The sequence below is a fragment of the Equus quagga genome, chromosome 18 (genome assembly GCF_021613505.1).
Source record: "Equus quagga isolate Etosha38 chromosome 18, UCLA_HA_Equagga_1.0, whole genome shotgun sequence".
Lineage (NCBI taxonomy): Eukaryota > Metazoa > Chordata > Mammalia > Perissodactyla > Equidae > Equus > Equus quagga.
The window spans coordinates 3,872,505-3,896,693 of NC_060284.1; the positions used below are offsets into that span (position 1 = coordinate 3,872,505).

Below are 24,189 nucleotides of genomic sequence, written 5' to 3' on the forward strand. Positions count from 1 at the left end.
TAGGGAAATACAGAGGAAATATGCTGTTTCAGGCCCACAGGTGGATGGAAGTTTGATATCAGAAGAGAAAAGTTCAGACTGGGTTAGTAATAGAGGCAGCACAAATCTGAAAGCCAGTTCAAACATCTCGGGGGACCACCGGGAACTAACCTGACCCGTGCACCGTACCTTGGTGTGCTTCCTTGTTTTCATACCCAGGGATGTCCAATTAGGTTTACACTTTATATTTATTTATCCTACAGGCTGGTCCTACAAGCATCTACAGCTGTGTTACTTCTTATAAACTCAGCACATAGTACACAAATAGAAATGTTTAATATTCTTTCTATAAGAGAGGCATAAATAAAGTCTAACTATTGTTAGGATTAGGGGTGGGGAGGTGTCATTCTGTGGAAAAGAATTGGAAAACCCTCATGGAAGAACATTTGAGCTGAGATTTCAAAGGATGCGCGTGATTTCAGGTGAAGTTTGGAAGTTTTTGTGGTGTATTAGCCCCATGTGAGGTCAACGTCCCGGCGGAAAGAGAAATTCAGAGTGAGGGCTGTGCGTGGTACTCTCATGAGGCAGTGGACATTCATTTCAGCCGGAATGTGGGTCCGTGCAGCGGGTGTGTTGGGAGGCATGTTTGAAGAGGTCGGTTGGTGCCGTATCTGATGGGCTTTGAATGCCTTTAAATTAGATAGTGATGGAGATCCATGGAAGATCTTTTCCATGGGGCTTGGTGGTGGCGATGGTGGTGATTGTGGTGGTAGTGACAGGCTAATACAGATAGATTATCCACTAACTGCATTTGTGTGTTTATTGAACTCATATTTTGTCTCTTTCAGGAAGTTCACGATTTATTACAAGACTATGAGTTAAAGTATTGTTATGTGGACAGAAATAAACGAACAGGTAAGATTTCAGTTCTAAGCATCTGATTTCATTTTAATTCTACATATAGTCTTCGTACAACAACAAAGCTTAGTGTTTTTTCATTCTTAAGCTAATCTCTGAAATTCTTAAGCATTAAATCATATAAATGTTGCACAGTTTATTTTCTGTAATATTAGTATTCTAAATTTTAATCACATAAATTAGTATAGTTTTACTGGAGCTTTATGAATTTTTATAATGAACATTCTGATATTTTATAACATAATGAGTGTTCATAATAGGCTTGGTATCCTTCAATGTTAATAATATATTACTGGACTTAGTGAATAGATTGATTTGACTCTTAGTGGGGCAAATTGGGAAAACTACTTCATTTTCTGGGTGTTAGTTTTATATCTATGAAATTAGAAGACTAAACTAGATTATTTCCTTTTTGTACATGTGATGAGTAAATGTTTAAAAACATCTCTTTGAGATGTAAAAAAAATAAGGAAAAGTCTGGAGGATGATATAACCATATGTACACCCCCACTCCCAAATTAGCAAATATTTTATTAAAATACTTTGTTTTTAAATTTTTGGGGGGGAGATGGACAAAATGGATGAAGGATGTCAAAAGGTACAAACTTCCAGTTTTAAAATAAATAAGTCCTGGGGGTGTAATGTACAACATGGTGACTGTAGTTAATAATACTGTATTGCATATTTGAAAATTGCTAAGAGGGTCAGTCTTAGAAGTTCTCATCACAGAAAAAAAATTGTAACTATGTATGGTGATGGATGTTAACTGGACTTATTGTGGTGATCATTTCACAATACATACAAATACTGAATCATTTTGTTGTACACCTGAAACTAATAGAGTGTTATCAAAAAAAATTTTTTTAATGGATTTTTTTGTCTTTAAAAATATATAGATGCTGGAGCCCTAAGGTAGATCTATTGAATAAAAATCTCTGGTAGTATTATGGTCAGGAATTCTGCATTTATTTTCTCTGACTTTTAAAAAAAATTGTGAAAAGGAACGTTACAGATTAAGATGAAATGCAGTTTCTACCCCTCTCTGATTCCATGCCCTTCCTCCCTCCTTACCCTTAGGAACAAGCACTTGTGAATGTGGTGCATCTTTCCAATCTGTGCCATTATGTTATATATCTAGTCCCTAGAGCTGTTGACAGGTTCTTGTTCTTTTTCTTCTGGACATGAGTCAGATGGTACTTCCCTGTCCCTCTGTGAAGTTAGGGGTGGACTTGTGGTTTGCTTTTTGGTGAATGGAGTGCAAGTAGAAATGATATGGGTCCCTTCTAGATGGAAGATTTCAGAGCATGCACGGAATTCACTGCTCCCCTCCCCCTCACTAAAGTAACTGAGGAAGGTTGTAGAACCTCTTTCAACTTAGGTGCCATTGTGACGTGAGCAAAGTCCCCTTCCTTCCTTCCTTCCAGCATGGAATATGCAGCGTGAACAACAACGACAAAACTCTTCTCTTTTGTGAAGCCATTGAGATTGTGGAGCTGTTTGTTAAAGTATCTTGACTCATACTTGTAATTTTACTATATGTGTAATTAATAGTGTTGTTCTTGGTGTTTTTAAAAATTTACATAAATGGTATTCTACTGTATATTTTGTTTAGCAACTTGCTTTTTTAACTCTACCTTATTTTTCAGATCTTTCCACGTTGGTACGTATAGCTCTAGTTTATTGATTTAAACTACTGCATATTCTGCCCTGTGAGTGTATCACCCTCAATAAATCTATCCATTACTGATAGGCCTTTAGGAAGCTTTGACTTTTCTGGTATTTCAAACAACGCTGCAATGAATATGCTTTTACTTGTCTTCTAATATACATTGCAACTGTTTCTCCACAATTGAATTACTGGCTCATACATTATGTACAATTTCTATGTTACTGAATATTGACGAAGGGATTAGAGGTAATAGTCCTCTCAGTTCCCAGAGGACCAGGGATAGTGCTGTTCCCACCAGCTAAGATGACAAACCTCGTAATTCATGGTGCCTCAGGAAGAGTAACAAAATTTAAAAGTGACAGAAAGGGGGCCAGCCCCATGGCCGAGTGGTTAAGTTCGTGCGCTCCTCTTTGGTGGCCCAGGGTTTCGCCAGTTTCGATCCTGGGTGCGGACATGGCACTGCTCATCAGGCCATGCTGGGGTGGCACCCCACATGCCACAACTAGAAGGCCCCACAACTGAAATATAGAGCTATGTACTGGGGGGCTTTGGGGAGAAGAAGGAAAAATAAAATCTTAAAACAAAAATTTTTTTTTGAAAAAAGTGACAGAAAGGATCAAGCTGTTTCCTGATAACTTAATCACATCCTAGAACAAAACTCAGAATATGTCTATGAATACAAAAACATCCAGCACCCAACAGAGTAAAAATCCACAATGTCTGGCATCCAATAAAAAATTACCAGACATGGAGAAGAAGCAGGAAAATACAACCCATGATGAGGAGAAAAATCAATAAGTTGAAACAAACCTGGAATTGAAACAGATGAATTAATGAAATGGACATGAAAATAGTTTCTATAACTGTGTTCCATAGGTATAAGAAGTTATAGTAAAAATTGATCATTTTAAGTAATTAAGGCATGGAATATACTAAAAAATACTCAAGTCTAACTTCTAGAGATGAAAACTACAGTGTTTCAGATGAAAAATACACTAGATGGGATTAACAGCGGAGTAGACAAAAGTTTAGTGAACATAAATACATCGAGATAGAAATAATCCAAAGTGAAATACTGAGAGAAAAAAAGACTATAAAACATGAACAGAGGATCAGCCAACTGTGGGCCAACTTCAAGAGTCCTAATATTGGAGTAATTGGAGTCTCTGAAAGAGGGAAGGACTAGCACAGAAAAAATATTTAAAGAATTAATGGCTGAAGAGTTTCCAAATTTGATGAAAACTCTAAACGCAGAGATCCACGAAACTTAACCAACCCCAAGCACAAAAACATGAAGAAAACTGCAACAAGGCACATGCTAATCAAATTTCTTACCGTTAATGATAAAGAGAAAATTCTAAAAGCAGCCGTAAAAAAAAAGGATTCATTACTTTTAGAGGGACAGAGATAAAGATGACACAGATCTTTTGGAAACAAGGCAAATAAGAAGAGCATGAGACAAGATCTTTTCTTTCCTGCAAGAAAAAAATGATCAGCATAGAAATTGACATTAATGAAAGAAATTGAAGAAGACACAAATAAATGGAGAGATTCCATGCTCATGGCTTGGAAGAATTAACATTGTTAAAATGTCCATACTAGCCAAAGCAATCTACAGATTCAGTGCAATCTCAATCAAAATTCCAGTGGTATTTTTCACAAGAATAGGACAAACAATCCTAAAATTTGTGTGGAACCACAAAAGATCCTGAACAGTCAAAGGAATCTTGAGAAAGAAGAACAAAGCTGGAGCCATCACACTCCGTGATTTCAAAGTGTATTATAAAGCTATAGTAATCAAAACAGCATGACATTGGCCTAAAAACAGACACACAGATCAGTGGAACAGAAGAGGGAGCCCAGAAATAAACCCCTACATGTACGGTCAATTAATTTATGACATAGGAGCCAAAAATATACAATGAGGAAAGGAAAATCTCTTCAATAAATGATGTTGGGAAAACCGGACCATTGTCTTACACTATAGACAAAAAGTAACTCAAAGATTGAACGTAAGACCTGAAACCATAAAACTCCTGGAAGAAAACATAAACTGTGAGCTCCTTGGCTTTGATCTTGGTGATGATTTTTTGTATTTGACACAAAAGCAAAGGCAGCCAAAGCAGGAATATACAAGTGGGAAGACATCAAATTAAAAAGCTTCTGCACAGCAAAGGAAATCATCAACAAAATGAAAAGGCAAGCTAATAATGGGAGAAAATATTTGCAAATCATATATCTGATAAGGGGTTTATATCAAAAATATACAAAAATATTCATACAACCCAATAGCAGAAAAACAATCTGATTAAAACCTAGGCAGAGGATCTGAATAGACACTTTCCAAGGAAGACATACAGATGGCCAACAGGTACATGAAAAGATGCTCAACATCACTAATCATCTGGGAAATGCAAATCAAAACCACAATGAGATATCACCTGACACCTGTTAGAATGGCTACTATCAAAAAGACAAGAGATAACAAATGCTGGCCAGGCTGTGGACAAAAAGGAACTCTTGTGCACTGTTGGTGGGAAGATAAATTGGTGTAACCACAACAGAAAACAGTATGTAGATTCCTGAAAAAATTCAAAATAGAACTACCATATGGTCCAGCAATTCTACTTCTGGGCATTTATCTGAAGAAAATGAAAACGCTAATTTGAAAAGGTATCTGCACCCCCATGCTCATTGCAGTGTTATTTACAATAGCCAAGACATGGAAACAACCTAAGTGTCTACTGATGAATGAATGCATGAAGAAAGTGTGATATATATATAATGGAATATTATTCAGTCAGAAAAAAGACTGAAATCTTGCCATTTGCAACAACATGGATGGCCTTTGAGGGCATTATGCTAAGTTAAATAAGTCAGACAGAAAGACAAATGCTGTATGATCTCCTACATGGAATCTAAGACCAAAAAAACTCAGCTCATAGATACAGAGAACAGATTAGTGGTTGCCAGAGGCAGGGGGTAGGGGTGGGTACAGTGGGTGAAGGATGTCCAAAGGCAAAAATCCCCAGTTATGACATAAATAAGTCCTGGCGATGCAAGGTGCAGCATGATGACTATTGTTTATAATACTCTCTTGCATATTTGAAAGTTTCTAAGAGAGTAGATCTTAAAAGTGCTCATCACGAGAAACAAAAATTTATAACTATATGATGACAGAGTTTAACTAATTGTGATTATTTTGTGATATGTACACATACGGAATTATTATGTTGTACACCTGAAACTAATAGGTATGTCGATTATACCTATGTAAAAAAAAAAAAAGGAATTATTTACCCACCAAAAATATCTTTCAAGAATGAGGGTAAAGAAAGATGTTTTTCTGTCATATAAAAGCTAAAAGAATTCATTGCCATCAGACTGTATTATAGGAAATATTTAAGGGAGTGCTTTAAGCAGGAGGTAAATGATCCTAGACAGAAATTTGGATCTACACAAAAAAATGAAGAATACCAGATATGGTTATTATGTAATAAAGACTGTTTTCTTAATGTTTAAATCTCTTTAAAAGATAATTGACTATTTAAAGTGAAAATAATAACTGTGTTGTAGAGATGATAACACACGTAAAAATAAAATGTGTGACCCCAAAACACCCACTGAAATAATATAACAAAGAAACTCATCAATTGTATTAAATGACGTTGCCTGGGATTTCAGTAGCTACAGTGGTGCTTGAAGAGACAGATATAGATATATAATATATATATACTATATAATAATATAATATACTAAATCTATACTATAATATATAATAATAAATAGATTGATAAAGATGGTTACAGTTATAAACTATGACCTTACAATCAGGGCTTTCTATAGTGGATAAGAAGAAATAATTGTATTAAAATAGGATACATTAGGGAAAAAAGTTTTCATATGCTTGCCATCAAATTTGTCCCAGTAGTAAATTAATTAGTAGAGTAAGCAATAGCAAAAGGATGAATAAAGTTACAACTTGTGTTAGGATGGAGTCCGACTGGAATTTTAAAATTTCAGTAGGAAAATGGAAATAGAATTAATCTCCAAACCCCTTCCAGCCTTTTCTCTGTAGAGTGACATCTACCACTTCACAAGAGTCAATGTGAAAAAGAAACTTAGACTTTTTTTTTTAGAGAATTTGTGGCCTTGGAAAGAAATGGAAGAAGCTATCAAAGAGAATCAGTGATCTCTTTTCCTTACTGCCTGAACTTTTAAATTGTCCTCATATGTTAACCAAATTCTACCATAAAATACCTTATTTGGGTTGAGCAAATGCAGATACTTGAGCGAAGGAAAATAAGAAGTTGCCAGTTTTTAAGTTTCTTGGTTGTTAACCTGTGAATGTATACCTTCATCCATTCAGCCAACACTTACCAAGCCTCCACTCTGTACCTGACCCTGTGGAGACTGATGGAGATGCATTCATTAGTAATGTAGGGTTAGTAGGGCAGCAGGTGTCTAAACATCTAGATTATAATACAGTGTGATTTGTGCAACAATCCAGTCAGTGTTCAAAGTACAGAAGCATAATAAAAGAAGGAAGTGTTTATAGTAAAACAGAATGGAACACTAACCAGAAGAGAGTGTCAGGGACGTCTTCCTGGAGATCATGGTGCAGTAATACCTGTGCTGGATTTGAAAGCCACCTGGAGGGTTTGGGGTGACCGAAGATATGGGGAGAGATCTTATAGGCAGCGGAGTTAAGTGTGTACTATATAGATGCCTGAAGTAAGTCACTGTCTAGGGAGCTACAAGCAATGCACTGTTGGACAATAGAGAAGTGTCATGCGGAGGGAAGCATGGCGGTTAATGAGGCTGGAGTCAGATCGAACGGGCCTTGCAGGGCGTCGTCGCTGAGCTGAGACTTGGCTTCATTGGCAGTACCAAACCATTGCATTTTAGGCAGTAAACAGACACAACTAAACTTCTGCTTTTGAGAGAGCACTTTGTTGTTATTGTGGGAAAAGGATTGAAAACAGGAAGAGCTAGAAGAATGGAGAAAAGAGGCTGGATTCATGACCTGTTTGGAGGGTAGAATGTGAGGATTCTTTTTACGTGGGGGGTGAGGGAGGTAGATCCTAGAGTAACCCCCAGGTTTAATTTGTGAGTATAGTGCCACCAACTAGAATAGGGAATAAAGGAAGATGGGCGAAATGGGGATGGGAGAGCAGAGATAGGGTGAAGATCCTGCTATGTGTTTGGTCCTGTGGGAAGCAGTGTGTGGATGTATGGGAACTGAGGACTGGAAACACAGATCTGAGAGTTGACAGGATGGAGGAGGCCTTCTCTGAGCTCCCAGACCGGTCATTGTGCCCTTTAATTGCTTTCATGGCCCCCCGTACTCCTTTGATAACACCACTCTTGTAACTCTTTGCTAAATGTCCGTCATCCTCTACTGGGCTGTGAGCTCTAAGTTGAAAGGGATCTTACCTGTTTTGTTCACCAACTCATTTCTAGTGCCTAACCTGGTGCCTGGTGCACGATGCTGAATAAACGGGAAGGAACATGAATACCCAGGGGAAGAGGGTGGAGAGAGAGGAGAGACTCATGGCTCAGGGCTGCTGGCTACAGCCACACAGGTGTTACTGGGGGGACTCTGCCAGGAAGGCCCCCTAAGGATACCACCTTACAGGTGTGAGTGGAGGGGAAGGAGCTGGCAGAGGACGTGGAGGAAGGAGTGTTCGGGCAGGTATGGGGAGAATCGGGGGTGGGGGGAGCGTCTCAAGGGAGTTAAAGAAGGGAGTGGTTCACACGTTCAAATGCCCTGAGAATTCAAGTCAAATATGAGCTGATGAGTTTATGAGCTGATACATGACCATAATCAGTATTTACAAGTGGTCGTTGGCTTGTTGGCTTGTTTGGGGAAAATGTAGTTAAATGATATTTTATGTCTGCGTAAGGAAAGAAAGGCAGAGAATCAGAATAACTCAAGTCTTTAAAAAAAAAGGAAAGTTAGAAACCAACAGATATTCATTCTCTCAGTAAGTGCAGCGAAGCTATTTTTCCTCTAGTGTTGGAAGAATTAGCTATTCCTTTGGCAGTAGTTTCCTTATATGTGGAGAGCACGTTAAATGAAAAATGTGTTTCTTTAAAAGTTAGCATCACACCCAGTGTGAGAGCCACATGGGCACTAAGACCAACTAGGGAAGAGCAGATTGAGTGAAGTGACCAGCAGCTGTGCCCCTGCTGTTTCAGTTCCTCTTTCTCTCTTGCTGTATTTGTGTTTGCCATGTTGGTATAACTGAATTTGGGTGAGTTAAATGCTCATTGAGGCAGCTCCACCGTGTGTTCCAAACAGAGTGGGAGAGAAGACGGAGAGGGAGGAACGTTGAGAGAGCGTTTTATTTGGAATATGCGGTTTGCCTTGTGTTTCTTTTAATCGAGGCTTTAAAGTTTTCTTACAGTCTTGCTCCAAATCTCTGTATTCTTTGCTTTTATGACAATAGATAAACAATTTGATATGGCTAGATTTTAGTTTCATCACATGCATATTTGTGTGATATTTCAGTGATTGAGAAGCTTACATTTGTGTCATGTTTGAGATTTTGCAAATTGTCATATGTATTTGTACTTAAGGCTGGAACAACTTCATTAAGGAGACAGGACAGATTTTTCTTTATTGTTTTACAAAGATTCCAAGTTCAGCTACTTGTCCGATATCATAACCCTTGATCTTTTCATACCATATTGTTTATCCAAAAAGTATACCAAATCGTGTGTGTTGTTTCAATCTAATTAATCCAATTTTAAGGAAACGTATACATGATTGGAAAAAGAATTGGCTTTTTTGCTATACCTTTGTTTTTTTAGTTCTTGTTGTCAAATAGGGTTTTTTAGAGCTCTCTGGGAAGAGAGAAAGATTTTAAGGCTTCATAAATTTTGCATCACAAATTGTTTGGGGGAAAAATCAAATCTGTATGAAGTTTGAAAAGATTACAAAAACTTTTTTAAAAGATGGAATATTGTGTCTTATAATAGAACTCCCAATATAATTTCTATACTTTTCTTTTTTTAAAGATGGGCCCGAGCTAACATCTGTTGCCAATCTTCCTTTTTTTCCTTCTCCCCAAAGCCCCCCAGTACATAGTTGTATATTCTAGTTGTAGGTCCTTCTAGTTCTGCTATGTGGGACGCTGCCTCAGCGTGGCCTGATGAGCAGTGCTAGGTTCACGCCCAGGATCTGAACTGGCGAAACCCTGGGCCACCGAAGCAGAGCACATGAACACGGGGCTTCTTATATGAATTACTCTTATACTTCTTATTTGAATTACTGGTCATGATATTAGTTTAGTGGGGTGTCGGCACTAAAAAACATAGTGAAATGGAATAGAGAATATGAGTGCCTTGCACATGGTGGGAGTATTACTTTTTGATACTTTTGTTTCTAAACTGTGTATGTGTATGGATGTACTGAGTCACAGACATAAAATGTATTTCTTACTGTGAGTCAAAGTCAAAAAAGTTTGAAAACACTGGCTCAGAAAACTCTTTAATTCATTGTGTTCTTTTCCAGCGTTTGTTACCTTATTGAACGGGGAACAAGCCCAGAATGCCATCCAGATGTTTCATCAATACTCTTTTCGAGGAAAAGATTTAATAGTTCAGCTCCAGCCAACAGATGCTTTGCTGTGTATTACCAACTTGCCCACTTCTTTTACGTTAGAGGAGTTTGAAGAACTTGTTCGTGCTTATGGAAATATCGAGAGATGTTTTCTAGTCTACAGTGAAGTTACCGGCCATTCCAAAGGCTATGGATTTGTGGAATACATGAAAAAGGACTTTGCTGCCAAGGCTCGCTTGCAGCTCTTGGGGAAACAGTTGGGAGCGTCAGCTCTCTTTGCGCAGTGGATGGATGTTAACCTCTTGGCCGCAGAGCTTATTCATTCTAAGTGCCTTTGTATAGATAAACTTCCTAGTGACTACAGGGATTCAGAGGAGCTGTTGCAAGTTTTTTCCAGTATCCATAAACCTGTGTTTTGCCAGGTATGTATTTTTAAGATGTCATTTGAAATATTTAAAAATATCTGTATATTGATCTCTTCTACATGCACTCACAAATTTATTATACCAATGTGAATATCACAGTGGATAATATAATTCTACTTGAGTCTGTCATGAAGACTTTAATGTCATGGTAAATTTTAAATCAATTCCTTTTGTTGATGGGGCTGACTATATTGTTATATAGTTAAATATGTCTTAGCAAATCCATCACTTACTATAGTCACCTTCTCATTCCATCCATCATTAAACCATTCATCCATTGATCCAATCATCCATCCAAGTTTTATTTATCCCCTTCTCTGTGCCAGATACTATGTTGCTAAATGTGAGAAATACAGAGACTAGAAAGATACTCTCTCAATACGTCACAATTTTGTAGAAGAGACTTGACAAGTAAGCACATAATTGTAAATCCTGTATGAACAGTGATATAATGGAAGATAGAAAAGTATTGTGAGGTTTGAAAAGAACATATAATTCTATCTTAATGGGGTCATGCTAAGTGAGACATTTAGAAAATCCTGAAAACTGACAACGCTGTAAGAATTTTTAAGCACTTTATCAAAGTAAAATTAAAGATATTCTACGAAATAGACAAAAATATATACTGTATGTGACTCCTTCCCTTGCAGATTTTTGATAGCACCCCAGTGAACTCTTTCTCTCTTGCTTCCCGTCATTTCTTCCTTCTCTCTCCTCTCTCCTCTGATGTTCCTTTTCTTCTTACCTCTCATTTTTCTTCCCCGTCCCTATTTTTCTTTAATCATATTTTTGTTGAGTCTCTGCTATTGCAGTAGAAATTTTGGAGTTGGAGTATACATTATATACATATGTATTTTTTAAGGTTAATGCTGACATCTCACTTTTTCTTACATTTCCCCTTCTCCAATCCTACATAGTAAGCATCCGAGAACTTTATAAAGTTAGAATATTTTGTGACAAATCTTGTCAACTCCTTGCCCAGTTATTGAAAGTTGGTTGTCTTATCATTATGCTGTTCTTGAATGCTAAGAATTGTATAGTGATATCCTGTGGCCATTCATGATTCTTTGTAGCTTTAGGTAAGGCTTTTGAAGCAAACATGAGGGGAAAGGCTATTTGTTACAAATTGTAATTGAATTATGAATGGAAGGGACCTGAGAGGTTATCTAGTCTGGCTTTCCGTCTGGTAGAAAAATGTTTATTATAATATTTATGAGCGACCATTTAGCTTCTGTTAAAATATTTCAAAATAATGGAAAATTAACTAGGTCACATCAGACCGTTATGTATTTAAATGGCTCTCAGTATTGAACTGAAACGTTCCTCTCTGAAACTCCTGATGCTGTGGACATGGATGATTTCAAATGGTGACTTAACATGGTACTATAATTCATATAGGCATGAAAGTTATCAGAATGAGCCAGGAATAATAAAAAATGGTTTAAAAGTTTTCAGAAGATGAATAAAACAACTTTGCGATGCCTTTATCCAGGATCTGGTAAATTCAGGCTCTTTTGCTTGGTGCGTCGCCATAGACTATATTGAAGACATCGTCTCTTACCTTGTGGTCAAAAGAGACCAAAGAGACTAATGGCTTTTACCAGTCTGACTCTAAGATCTGGTCTGGATTATAAGAGGCATGAGGTTGTAGGAGAAATGTCCCCAAGAGCTACATCGTTTCCCTTTCTCCCATGTGACTGGAAAAGTTTTCTGGAGGAAAAGATATTTGAGAGCAATTTTAAAAGAAGGGAGGAATGCGAAGGAAGAAATTTGTTTCAGCTGTAAAAGAAAGTAGAAGAAAGTTAAGCTTAAAAAATAAGAGAAAAGAAACCACAAAGGACTAAGAAATGATTTAATTGTAATATCAACTTATGAGATGCCAAATCCAAATGGAAGTGTTGTAGATGTCTTCTCAAAGACATACCAAGCTGAATTTTATTATATTTATCACTTTATAGCGTGACTGTGTTGAAGATAATTCAGACATGTTCAAAACTTAGAAACAACTTAGTGTCTTATTTTGCTATTATTTTTGCTCTTTGTACCAGCCTGTACAGATCCAGGACTTTAGTATCTTCCTTTACACTCTTACAGGTGGGTGACTGGAAAGAAATTGAGTTCCACATGGCAGGAGTTTATTTAGGGCACATTCAGAAATAAAGGCCGTGTGTTGCATATGGTATTTTTTTTTGAAAGATTTTATTTTTCCTTTTTCTCCCCAAACCTACCCACCACACCCCCCCCCCCCCCCACCCGCCGCGGTACATAGTTGTATATTTTTAGTTGTGGGTCCTTCTAGTTGTGGCATGTGGGATGCTGCCTCGGCATGGCTTGGTGAGTGGCACCATGTCCACGCCCAGGATCTGAACCGGCTAAACTTTGGGCCACTGAAGCAGAGCGTGCGAACTTAACCACTCGGCCACGGGGCCGGCCCTGCATATGGTATTTTAACAAACCTGGGGCTTTACTGTGGTATGCTTGACTGGATTCCTGGGATCTGCCTAAAATATTGAAGTAAAAGTTGAACATGGTTTCTCCCACCTTTCTTCTCTTGATAATACACACTTTCTTTTACATAGAGGTATGGTCAAATAATTGTTCAGTATAGTCTGATTATCCATGTATCTGGTGAATTTATTTTAAAGAAAGTTTTTATTATTGTGTCCCTGTATTTTCCTATCAATTACTGATATTTCTTAATATATACGGAATGTGGTCATTTTGGTTTTGACTTTTAAAATAAATTAGAAAAATCAAAGAATTAAAAAGAAACGACAGAATCTCGTTTATTTTCTTGTCTTCGGGAATGACTCATTTAAGCAACTAGTCAACTTTTATTTTCAGAGAGAAAGAATACATTGTTTTCACCAATATCGTGCTCTGATACATTTGTTCTTGAATTTGAAAATTATATGTTGTAAATAAATATTTGTAACTAAGTATCAGAATTCCCCTTTTAATGAAATGTGTTACATCAGCTTGCACAGGATGAAGGTAGTTACGTTGGCGGCTTTGCAGTGGTTGAATATAACACTGCAGAGCATGCTGAAGAGGTTCAGCAAGCAGCTGACGGTATGACCATCAAGGGCAGCAAAGTCCAGGTTTCCTTCTGTACCCCGGGAGCGCCAGGGCGAAGTACCTTAGCGGCATTGATAGCAGCTCAACGGGTGGTAAGTTTGTTTTTCTTTTTTTTGGATATAGAAAAATTCTAATACCATTTCAATCTATCCAAGCTAATTGACTGTTGATTAGACCATTGTTATAGTTCTATTACATAAAGACATTCTTCTTTTTAAAAAATTGGCTAAATGCTCTCTGTCAAATCAAGCCAGGAGTCATTACAAAAGAAGAAATTGTGTTTAGTAAAGTGTACTCATCTAATGAAAATTTTTTTGAAGGAATTTCATTCATCCGAGAAACATTTGAGTTCCTGTTCTGAGTTTTGAGTGTAATATGCCTCTTCTTCAAAAAGTGTTTGTAAATGTCCATCGTACACATAGAGGAAGATGTGTGCCTTGTTTTTGCACACATGGCACATTGTACTTCTTCACTGCAACCGTCTACTTGTTCCTCTCTCTGCTTTGCTACTCGGGAAGTTCCTCACAGGTAGAGACTCTTCCCTCTTCACAGGTTTTACTCCTAGCGCTGAGCCTAGCAAGCAGCTATTGATTGAAAGATGGTTCTTTTGGGCCGTAGTCTGCCTCTTCCCCCTTGCCAGCAAGCTGTAGTAAAACCCTTTCTCTCCTACCCAAAATAAATAAATAAATAATAATAATTATTATTGATTGAACGAAGGCAGAAGTGCACTTTTGAAGGAGTCAGGGAGCACTTGATGACAAAGGTGACATTTGAGTGTGACAAAGTAGGATTTTGAAATGCGTTGATTGGGGGTGGAGGGTAGGATTGCTAGATAAATACAGATTTTGCATGAGACATATTAAAAAATTATTCATTGTTTATCTGAAACCCCAAGTTAATGGGGCATCCTGTATTTTTCCTTGCTAAGTCTGGCAACCCTAAGGAGGGAGAGTGCGTGGTCACACTCTAGCTGCAACAAAGCCTGTCAAGCAGTAGGATGAGATGACTGTGCATGCCTGTAGAGTGGTCAGTGGTCTAGGTGGACTGAGGGTCTAAAGGGATGTATGGTGGGACGGTAGGTCGATGCCAAAGCAGGCATGGCTGCTGAGCACTCAGAGAATTTAGCTTGAAGTTGATAAGCAGTGGGGACTTAGAAAGTAGATAAAGAAGGTAGTGGCAGGATCAGAGTTGAGCCCTGAAGAGGTTCGTCTGGAAGCGGTTTGTGGATGATCTGGAGAGAGAGGCATTGAGGGGAGGGAGGAGCAGGTAGGAGATTGCTGTGAGCCCCTCCTCTCCTGTCACTTGCCTCGTCCTCTTATTCTTTGACCTCACCTCTGGTCCTGGATCCCTTCTCCCTTTTTTCTTAGTTTGTCCTTCCCCTCTGAGGTTCTTTTGTCATTCGTGTACGCTTGCTTGCATAATTCATGCTGTCAGCCCTTCTTTCCCTATCAGTTTCATTGCCTCTGGTTAAGCTGTCTCTTTCTCGGACTGGATTTGCTGAGTTTACCGTTCTGAATCCATCCAGTCATCTGCTTCTGCAGCCGGGGCACTGTGTTCTCTTGGAGAAAAGCGACAACTAGGTGTCTTGATGCCACTACAAATGTCAATGTATGGCATACGTTTATAGGTAGTCCCCCACTAAAACTTTAGCTCATCTCTCATCAGCTGCTCTTTTCCCTTTTTTCCAGCACTTATCTCCAACCTTCCCTCTTCTCCTGCCTTTGTCCTTCTTTCTATCAGATGATCATGGCTCCTACTTTATAGAAATGTAAAAGCCATGTGCTAGACTCGTTCATTCACTTTTCTCATACTCCCCTAGCAAATGTGCCTCCATTTTTTACTTCCTTTTCTGTCTAACAGCTTTCATTCCACAAATACTTATTGGGCCCCTACTACCTTCTAGGTGTGTTAGAGATGCTTACGATTCCTCAGGGAACAAAGCGGATAAAGATCTGTACTCTCTTGGAGGACGAGCTGTGCCTCCTGCCAAAGCGGGGGCTCAGGACTGCGTCCTCCATCCTCAAGGATCTTCATCCTCACCTTTCAGCTTACTTTCAGTTCGTGCTCCGCCAGCTCCGTCCCATCGACTGATAAACATGCTTAAATCTTTTCCTTTAAAAATCCTCGCTAGATACTGGCCTTCATGTTACCATTCCTTCACAGCTGGAGCTTCTTCAACAATTGGCCCCACTCATCGCTATTTCCCATCTCCCGCTCAGCCTAATGTGATGGAGTTGCTGCCTCCACTGTTTCAGTGACTCTGTGCTCATTAAGATTAACAGGGATTTCTTAATATGCAGGTCAAATAGGTACTTTTCAGTCTTTTATTGCTAGGTGTCTGCAGCATTTAAAGCCTTCTCCTACCTTGAATTCTGCCCCACCATCTTTTTCCTGCCTAGCTGTTCCTTCCCTTTCTTCTTCCTTTTCCTGAAGGGCTGTGTCAGCAGACTTCTCTGTTTGATCTTCTCACTTTCTTCCTCTTCAATTCGCCAGTTCCTTCAGTTATTGCATTTCAGTGATGACTTCCAAGCATATATCGGACCAAATGGCTCTAAGCACTAAATCTATATTTCCAAATGATTATTAGACAGTTCACCTTTATGTTGTATAAATAGTTCAATTTCAGCATTTCCAAAGGATGCCATGTTTCTCTGGGGCTTGTTTCCATGTTTTGTAGTGTCTGTGTTCATCAGTAGTATCTATGGCATCAGTTCGTCTGAACTAAAACTGAACCAAAAGCTTGCTTAATCATGGTCAGTCTCCTCACCTACTCAGATGCAGGTGTCAGACATACTGGCAAATCCTTTCAATTCCACTTGCTGATCTCTCTTCCATCCTTGGGACTCAACAGCCTCTTTGTTACTCTTCCCACCTCACTGACTGGAATACCTTCTGTGTGTCGCCATGTCACTAGACTTTCCAGTCTGTCTTCCATGGTGCCACAAGAGTGATCTTTCTCATCCTCAAATCGGATTATGTCATTCTCTTGCTTAATATTCTTTAGTGCATGCTTAAGTTCAAATTCCTTATCTGGCAAACAGGGCTTTTTATGATTAGATATCAGTGATAGTAAGAAATCTTAAATTTTCCTCAGTCTTAAATGTAACGTACTGCATTGATGTTTTCTATAGGTTCTTCGTACATATCATTTATCAAGTTTTTTGAGATTTAAAAAAGAACATAGATATGGAACTTTAGCAGAATATTTCTACAACTATTGTGATTTGATTTCTCCTTAAGTTCATTAATGTGCTGAATCACATTGATAGTATATATTTTCCAATGCTAAATCATCCTTGTGTTGTAAATCCTAGTCGATAATGATTTTTTCCCAATGCGTTGTTTGATTTGATTGGGTAATGTTTTATTTGGGTATGTGCAGATGTGCTCATAAGTGAGAAATGCTTAAAATTTTTTATCATTTTAACTTAATTTTGGAATCAAGAGAATACTTGCCCTCATTAAATAATTTAAGCTTTTTTCTCCCCCTCCCACTTTTCTTTCTATTTCATGGATCAATTTGCATAAAATAGGGGTTGTCTGTTCTTTGAAAATTTGAGAGGTCTCATTTATGAAACCATGTAGATGTCACCTTGAGCCTCTTCCAGAGGGAAATCATTGATTACGCTTAAGTTTCTTCAATGGATATTGATATTTTGGTTTTATTTTTCTCTGTGTACCATATTTGGGCATTTGATTATATGCTACAAATTTGTCCATTTTGTCTAAGTTTTCAAATTTATTGGCACACAGTTATTTATATTTTATTTTTTAAATTTGTCATTTCTAGTGTCTTTTTCATTGTGTATTTTATTTTCATTTTTTTCTCCTTGATCAGTATTGCCAAAGATGCATCTATTTTGTTTTTCAAAGAAGTAGCTTTTGTTTTGTTCATTATTTCTATTTTTTTTATCTTTTGCTTATTTCTGCCCTTGTCTTTATAATTTCTCTACTTCTTCTCTGGATTTGCTCTTTTCCTCCCCATCTTTATTGATATCAATGCTTAGCTCCTTTGTTTTCAATCTAGATTCTTTTCTGATGCACATATTTAAAGTAACTTTACTTCTATAACTAATGCTATAACCTATGTGTCATTAATTTTAGATTGTGAATGTTTCAAATATTTGTTAGGATTTTCTTTTAAACTCAAAGGTTAATTAACAGTTTGTAGGGTTTTTTTTTTTTTCCAGTTTATAGCTGCTTAGGAACTTTTAAAAGGTATTCTTCTGATAGAGATTTTTTGAATTGAGATATAATTGACATAGAATATTATATTAGTTTCAGCTGTGCAATGTAATGATTCAATATGTGTATATATTGTGAAATGATCACCACAGTAAGTCTAATTACCATCTGTCTCCGTACATAGTTATAGAATTTTTGTCTTGTAATAACTTTTAAGATCTCTCTTAGCAACTTTCAAATATGTAATAGAACATTATTAAATATAGTCACCATGATGTACATTACATCCCTATGACTTATTTATCTTATAACTGGAAGTATGTACCTTTTGACTCCCTTCACCCATTTCACCTCCTCCCCTCCACCCCACCTCTGACAACCACGAATCTATTCTCTGTATCTATGGGCTTGTTTTTTTTAAGATTCCATGTATAAGTAAGATCATATGGTATTTGTCTTTCTCTGTCTGACTTAGTTCACTTAGCATAATACCTTCAAGGTCCATCTATGTTGTCACAAATGGCAAGATTACATTTTTATTTTTATTTTTTTTGGTGAGGAAGATTGGCCCTGAGCTAACATCCTTTGCCAATCCTCCTCTTTTTGCTTGAGGAAGATTGTCGCTTAGCTAACATCTGTGCCAATCTTCCTCTATTTTGTATGTGGGATGCTGCCACAGTGTGGCTTGATGAGTGGTGTGTAGGTCTGCGCCCAAGATCTGAACCTGCAAACCCCAGGCCCCTGAAGTGGAGTGTGTGAACTTAACCACTACACCACCAGGCCAGCCCCTTTACGTTCTTTTTTATGGCTGAATAATAATCCATAATATTCAGCCATTTTTTATGGCTGAATAATAATATAATACATATATTAGTATACACACACACATTTTCCTTATCCATTTATCCATCCATGGACACTTAGGTTGTTTCCATGTCTTGCCTATTGTAAATGATGCTGCTGTGAATATGGGAGTGTAGATATCTTTTCGAGTTAGTGTTTTCATTTTCTTCAGATAAATACCCAGAAGTGAAATTGCTGGGTCATATGGTAGTTCTATTTTTAATTTTTTGAAGAACCTACATACTGTCTCCCATAGTGGCTGCACCAATTTGCATTCCCACCAACAGTGCACAAGGGTTCCCTTTTCTCCACATCCTCACCAACGGTTATTTCTTGTCTTTTGATAAGAGCCATTCTGACAGGTGTGAGGTGATATCTCATTGTGGTTTTGATTTGCATTTCTCTGATGATTAGTGATGTTGAACATCTTTTCATGGGCTTGTTGGCCATCTGTGTGTCTACTTTGGCAAAATGTCTATTCGTATACTCTGCCCATTTTTTAATCAAATTGTTTGTTTTTTTGCTGTTGAGTTATATGACTTGTTTATATATTTTGGATATTAATCCCTTGTCAGATATATGATTTGCAAATGTTTTCTCCCTTTCAGTAGGTTGCCTTTTCATTTTGTTGATGGTTTCTTTTGCTGTGCAGCTTTTTAATTTGATGTAGTTCCATTTGTTTATTTTGACTTTTATTGCCTTTGCTTTTGGTGTCAAATGCAAAATATCATTGCCAGGACTGATGTCAAGGAGTTTACCACCTATGTTTTCTTCTAGAAGTTTTACGGTTTCAGGTCTTACATTCAAGTCTTCATTTTGAGTTAATTTTTGTGTATGGTGTAAGATAGTGGTCCAATTTCATTCTTTTGCATGTGGCTCTCCAGTTTTCCCAAAAGCATTTATTAAAGAGACTGTCCTTGTCCCCATTATATATTCTTGGCTCTTTTGTTGTAAATTAAATGAACATATATTCATGGGTTTATTTCTGGGCTCGCTTCTGTTCCATTGACCTGTGTCTGTTTTTATGCCAGTACCATACTGTTTTAATTACTATCAGTTTGTAGTATAGTTTGAAATCAGGGAGCATGATGCCTCCAGCTTTGTTCTTTCTTGAGATTGCTTTGGTTATTTGGTGTCTTTTGTGATTTTATACAAATTTTATGATTGCTTATTCTATTTCTATGAAAAATGCCATTGGAATTTTGGTAGAGATTGCATTGAATCTGTAGATTGCTTTGGGTAGTATGGACATTTTAACAATATTAATTTTTCCAATCCATGAGCGTGGAATATCTTTCCTTTTATTTGTGCCTTCTTCGGTTTCTTTCGTCATGTCTTATAGTTTTCAGTGTACAGGTCTTTCTCCTCCTTGGCTAAATTTGTTCTCAGATATTTTATTCTTTTTGATGCCATTGTAAATGGGATTGTTTTCTAATTTCTCCTTCTGAGAGTCCATTATTAGCTTATAGAAATGCAACAAGTTTCTGTATGTTGATTTTGTATCTAGCAACTTTACTGATTTCATTTATTAATTGTGACAGTTCTTTGGTGGAGTCTTTAGGGTTTTTTATATTTCATATCATGTCATCTGCAAATAGTGCCAGTTTTACTTCTTCCTTTCCAATTTGGATCCCTTTTTTTTTTTTTTCTTGCCTGGTTGTCCTGACTAGCACTTCCAATACTATGTTGACTAAAAGTGGTGAGAATGGGCATCCTTGTCTTGTTCCTGATCTTAGAGGAAAAGGTTTCAGCTTTTCACCATTGAGAATGATGTTAGCTGTGGGCTTGTCATATGTGGCTTTTATTATGTTGAGGTGTGTTCTCCCTACACCCACTTTGTTGAGAGTTTTTATCATAAATGGATGTTGAATTTTGTTAAATGCTTTTTCTACATCTATTGAGATTGTTGTATGATTTTTATCCTTCATTTTGTTAATGTGATGCACCACATTGATTGATTTGTGGATGTTGAATCATCTTTGCATTTGTGGAACAAATCCCACTTGATCATAGTGTATGTTTCTTTTAATGTATTGTTGAATTCAGTTTGCTAATGTTTTGTTGAAGATTTTTCATCTGTGTTCATCAGGGATATTGGCCTGTAATTTTCTTTTTTGTGGTGTCCTTGACTGTTTTTGGTATCAGGGTAATACTGGCCTCATAAAATGATTTTGGAAGTGTTCTCTCCTCTTCAATTTTCTGAAGGAGTGTAAGAAGGATAGGTATTAATTCTTCTTTGAATGTTTGGTAGAATTCACAGTGAAACCATCTGGTCCTGGCTGGCTTTGTTTGTTACTTCCCACTGGTAATCAGTTTGTTAAATTTTCTATTTCTTCATGATTCAGTCTTGGAAGGTTGCATGTTTTCAGGAGTTTATCTATTTCTTCTAGGTTGTTCAATTTGTTGGCATAGAATTGTTTGCGGTAGTCTCTTATGATCCTTTGTATTTCTGTGGTATCACCTGTGACGTCTCCTCTTTCATTTCTGGTTTTGTCTGTCTTCTCTCTTTTTTCCTTGGTGAATCTACCTAAAGGTTTGTCAATTTTTATCTGTTCAAAGAACCAGCTCTTGGTTTCATCGATCTTCTCTATTGTCTTTTTTAGTCTCTATTTCATTATTTCTGGTCTGATCAGATTTCTAACTTGATTGCATTGTGGTCAGATAGTCTAGTCTCTAACGTTGACTGGGGGCGGAGGGTATCGTGGCCTCTTTTGTGGCTTGGTACGTGGCTGATTTCTGTGAGTGTGCCATGTCTGCTCAGAATGGTCTACTTCTGTGGGTTACAAAGTTCAATGTACACATATCCGTGTCTATAAATACTAGTTTTGGCTTAATAATTGGCACTCATATTTTCCATATCTTTGCTCATTTTTTGTCTTGTTTGATCTGTCAGTATCTGAGAGGCATGTGTTAGAAGTTGTAGAATTGATGATTTTTCTATTTCTCCTTATCTGTCGGTTGTAGGTCCATATATATATATGTATAGCTCTATAAAAATATATATACATATATATGTATTTAACTTTATCAGAGTATTATATATAGTATATAATTATGTATAGATATATTGGAAGATATTGTTAGTTATTAGGTACACATTTGTTTGCAATCATTGATTATTTTACCAGTGTGTATATTTTTCTCCTTGAATTTTTTTTTTTTTGATGTTGGAATTGCTAGTTCAAATTTGTTTTAGTTTATATTTGCCATTTCTTTGTTATCACTCTTGCTTTACATTTTGTTTTAGGTCTGGGTCTTGTAACTGACATATTCTACCTTTTAAAAAAGTCAAATATTATTTGTCTTTAATTGGCACATTTAGACCACTGATATATGCATTGATTATTACTCTATTAGAATCATTTCTGTCATCTTATTTCTTGTTTTCTTTTGTTTTTGGTATTTTTTTAATTGAGATATAATTGACATGTGACATTAGTTTCAGATGTACCAGATAATGATTTGATATTTGTATATATTGTGAAATGATCACCACAATAAATCCAGTTAACATCCATCACCACACATGCTTACACATTTTTTTTTTGTGATGAGAATTTTTAAGATCTATTCTCTTAGCAACTTTCCAATGTACAGTACAGTTTTATTAACTACAGTCACCACACTGTACATTACATTCCCCGGACTTAGTTATTTTATAATTGGAAGTTTGTGCCTTTTGATCACCTTCACCCATTTTGCTCATGCCCTCAGCCTCTGCCTCTGGCAACCAGCAGTTTGTTCTCTGTATCCATGAGTTGTCTTTTTTTTTTTTTTTTTTAAGCTTACTCATGTAAGTGTGATCACTTGGCATTTGTCTTTGTCTGACTTATTTCACTTAGTGTAATGCCCTCAAGGTCCATCTATTTTGTTGCAAATGGAAAGATTTCCTTTTTTATAGCTGAATAATGTTCTCTTGTACATATATACACCACATCTTCTTTATCCATTTGTCCGTCGATGGACGCTTAGGTCGTTTCCCTATCATGGCTGTTGTGAATAATGTTGTAGTGAACGAGGGAGTGCAGATACCTTTATGAGTTAGTGTTTTCATTTTCTTGGAAACAATACCCAGAAATAGAATAGCTGGATCATATGGCAGTTTTATTTTTAATTTTTTGAGGAACCTCCATGCTGTTTTCCATAGTGCCTGCACCAATTTGCATTCCCACCCACAGTGCACAAGGGTTCCCTTTTCTCCACATCCTCACTGACACTTGTCATGTTTTCTTTTAACCGTACCTTTTACTTTTATTTTCATTTCCCTCTACTGTTGGATAAATTAGAATTTTATCCCTCTGGTTTGAGAGTGATATGTTCTATTTTATCCTACTTGTGATTGTCCCTAACTGATGAGCTCCGCTAGGTGTATCAATGTCTCTTTCTTCCCACTTCACTTATTCTAAACTCCGTCCTGCTTCCTCCTTCCTGCTCCACCTTACCATCAGATTGATGTCTACATTTTCACTTTAGAATTGCCTTAAATATTTTTGGTTGTTTGTTTTTATGGTCCTGGCTTTTTGTACAAGATTAAAATTAGCTATGATATTACATACCTTAATTTAATGTATCATGTAACATCATCTTGCATTTATTTCTTTTCTCATTTTCAGAGATGATATTCATGTGATAAAAACTTTTGAGACCGTATGGCTGGAAATATTTTTATTTCTTTCACGTATTTGGGTAATAGCTCAGCTGAATATGAAAATCTAGATCCACAGTTCCTGCAGCACTTCGGAAACATGAATTCATTGCCTTCTTGAATCCAGGGTTGATGCTTTGAGAGAGAAGATGCTATTAATCTGCTTCTTCTTCCTTTGGAGATATGTTTTTTCTCACTGGAAGCTTTTAGAACTTTTTCTTTGGCTTCGATGTTCTTAAATTTCACACCAAAAAATGTGACTAAGTGTATTTTTTTCTTTATATATCATATTTGGTACACTGCAAACCCTGGTCTCTAAGTTTTCTTTAATTCTGGGAAATTCTCAGTTGTTGTTTCTTCAAAGATTTCCTTCTTATTTTCTTCACCTTCAGGGACTCCTGCTACGTAGTGACACTTCTCCTTCTGGCCTCTTCTTGCCTATGTCTTTCTCTTGTGTTTTGTTGGCATTTTTCATTTCCATTTTTCTTTGTTTACATTTCTCATTCTGCATCCTTTGCTGATGTCTTCTGGGAATTTTCTTGGACCTGACCTTTCAGACCACTGTGTTGTTTTTCAGTCACATATGTTCTATCTAACCTATCTGCTAAAGGACAGGGTAAAGGTTAAGAATAATGCTTTATGGGTTGCCTCAGTTTCCTCATCTATAGAATGGGGATAATAATACCCATCCTCCAGAGTTGTTTAGGAGGATTGAGTGATCTAATCCATGAAGATGCTTAGAACAATGCCAAGTATATAGTAGGTAAGAGCTGCTGTTGCATTTTCCCAACCTTTGTGTTTTACATCCTGCTGTTTCTAATTGGTTATTCTTTATAACCGTTTGTTCTTGCTTGGTACTACCAATAAAAATCTGTTATCT

General features: G+C 37.0%; 1 protein-coding gene across 1 annotated transcript in view; it reads left to right on the forward strand.

Moving 5' to 3' along the window:
* The window catches only part of RAVER2 (ribonucleoprotein, PTB binding 2), a 94,780-nt gene that overhangs the window by 19,697 nt on the left and 50,894 nt on the right, over positions 1-24,189 (forward strand). The window contains exons 3-5 of the mRNA XM_046645827.1: positions 828-894; positions 10,086-10,555; positions 13,537-13,728. Coding sequence (XP_046501783.1) covers positions 828-894; positions 10,086-10,555; positions 13,537-13,728 — 729 coding nt within the window. The remainder of the gene's footprint in view (positions 1-827; positions 895-10,085; positions 10,556-13,536; positions 13,729-24,189) is intronic.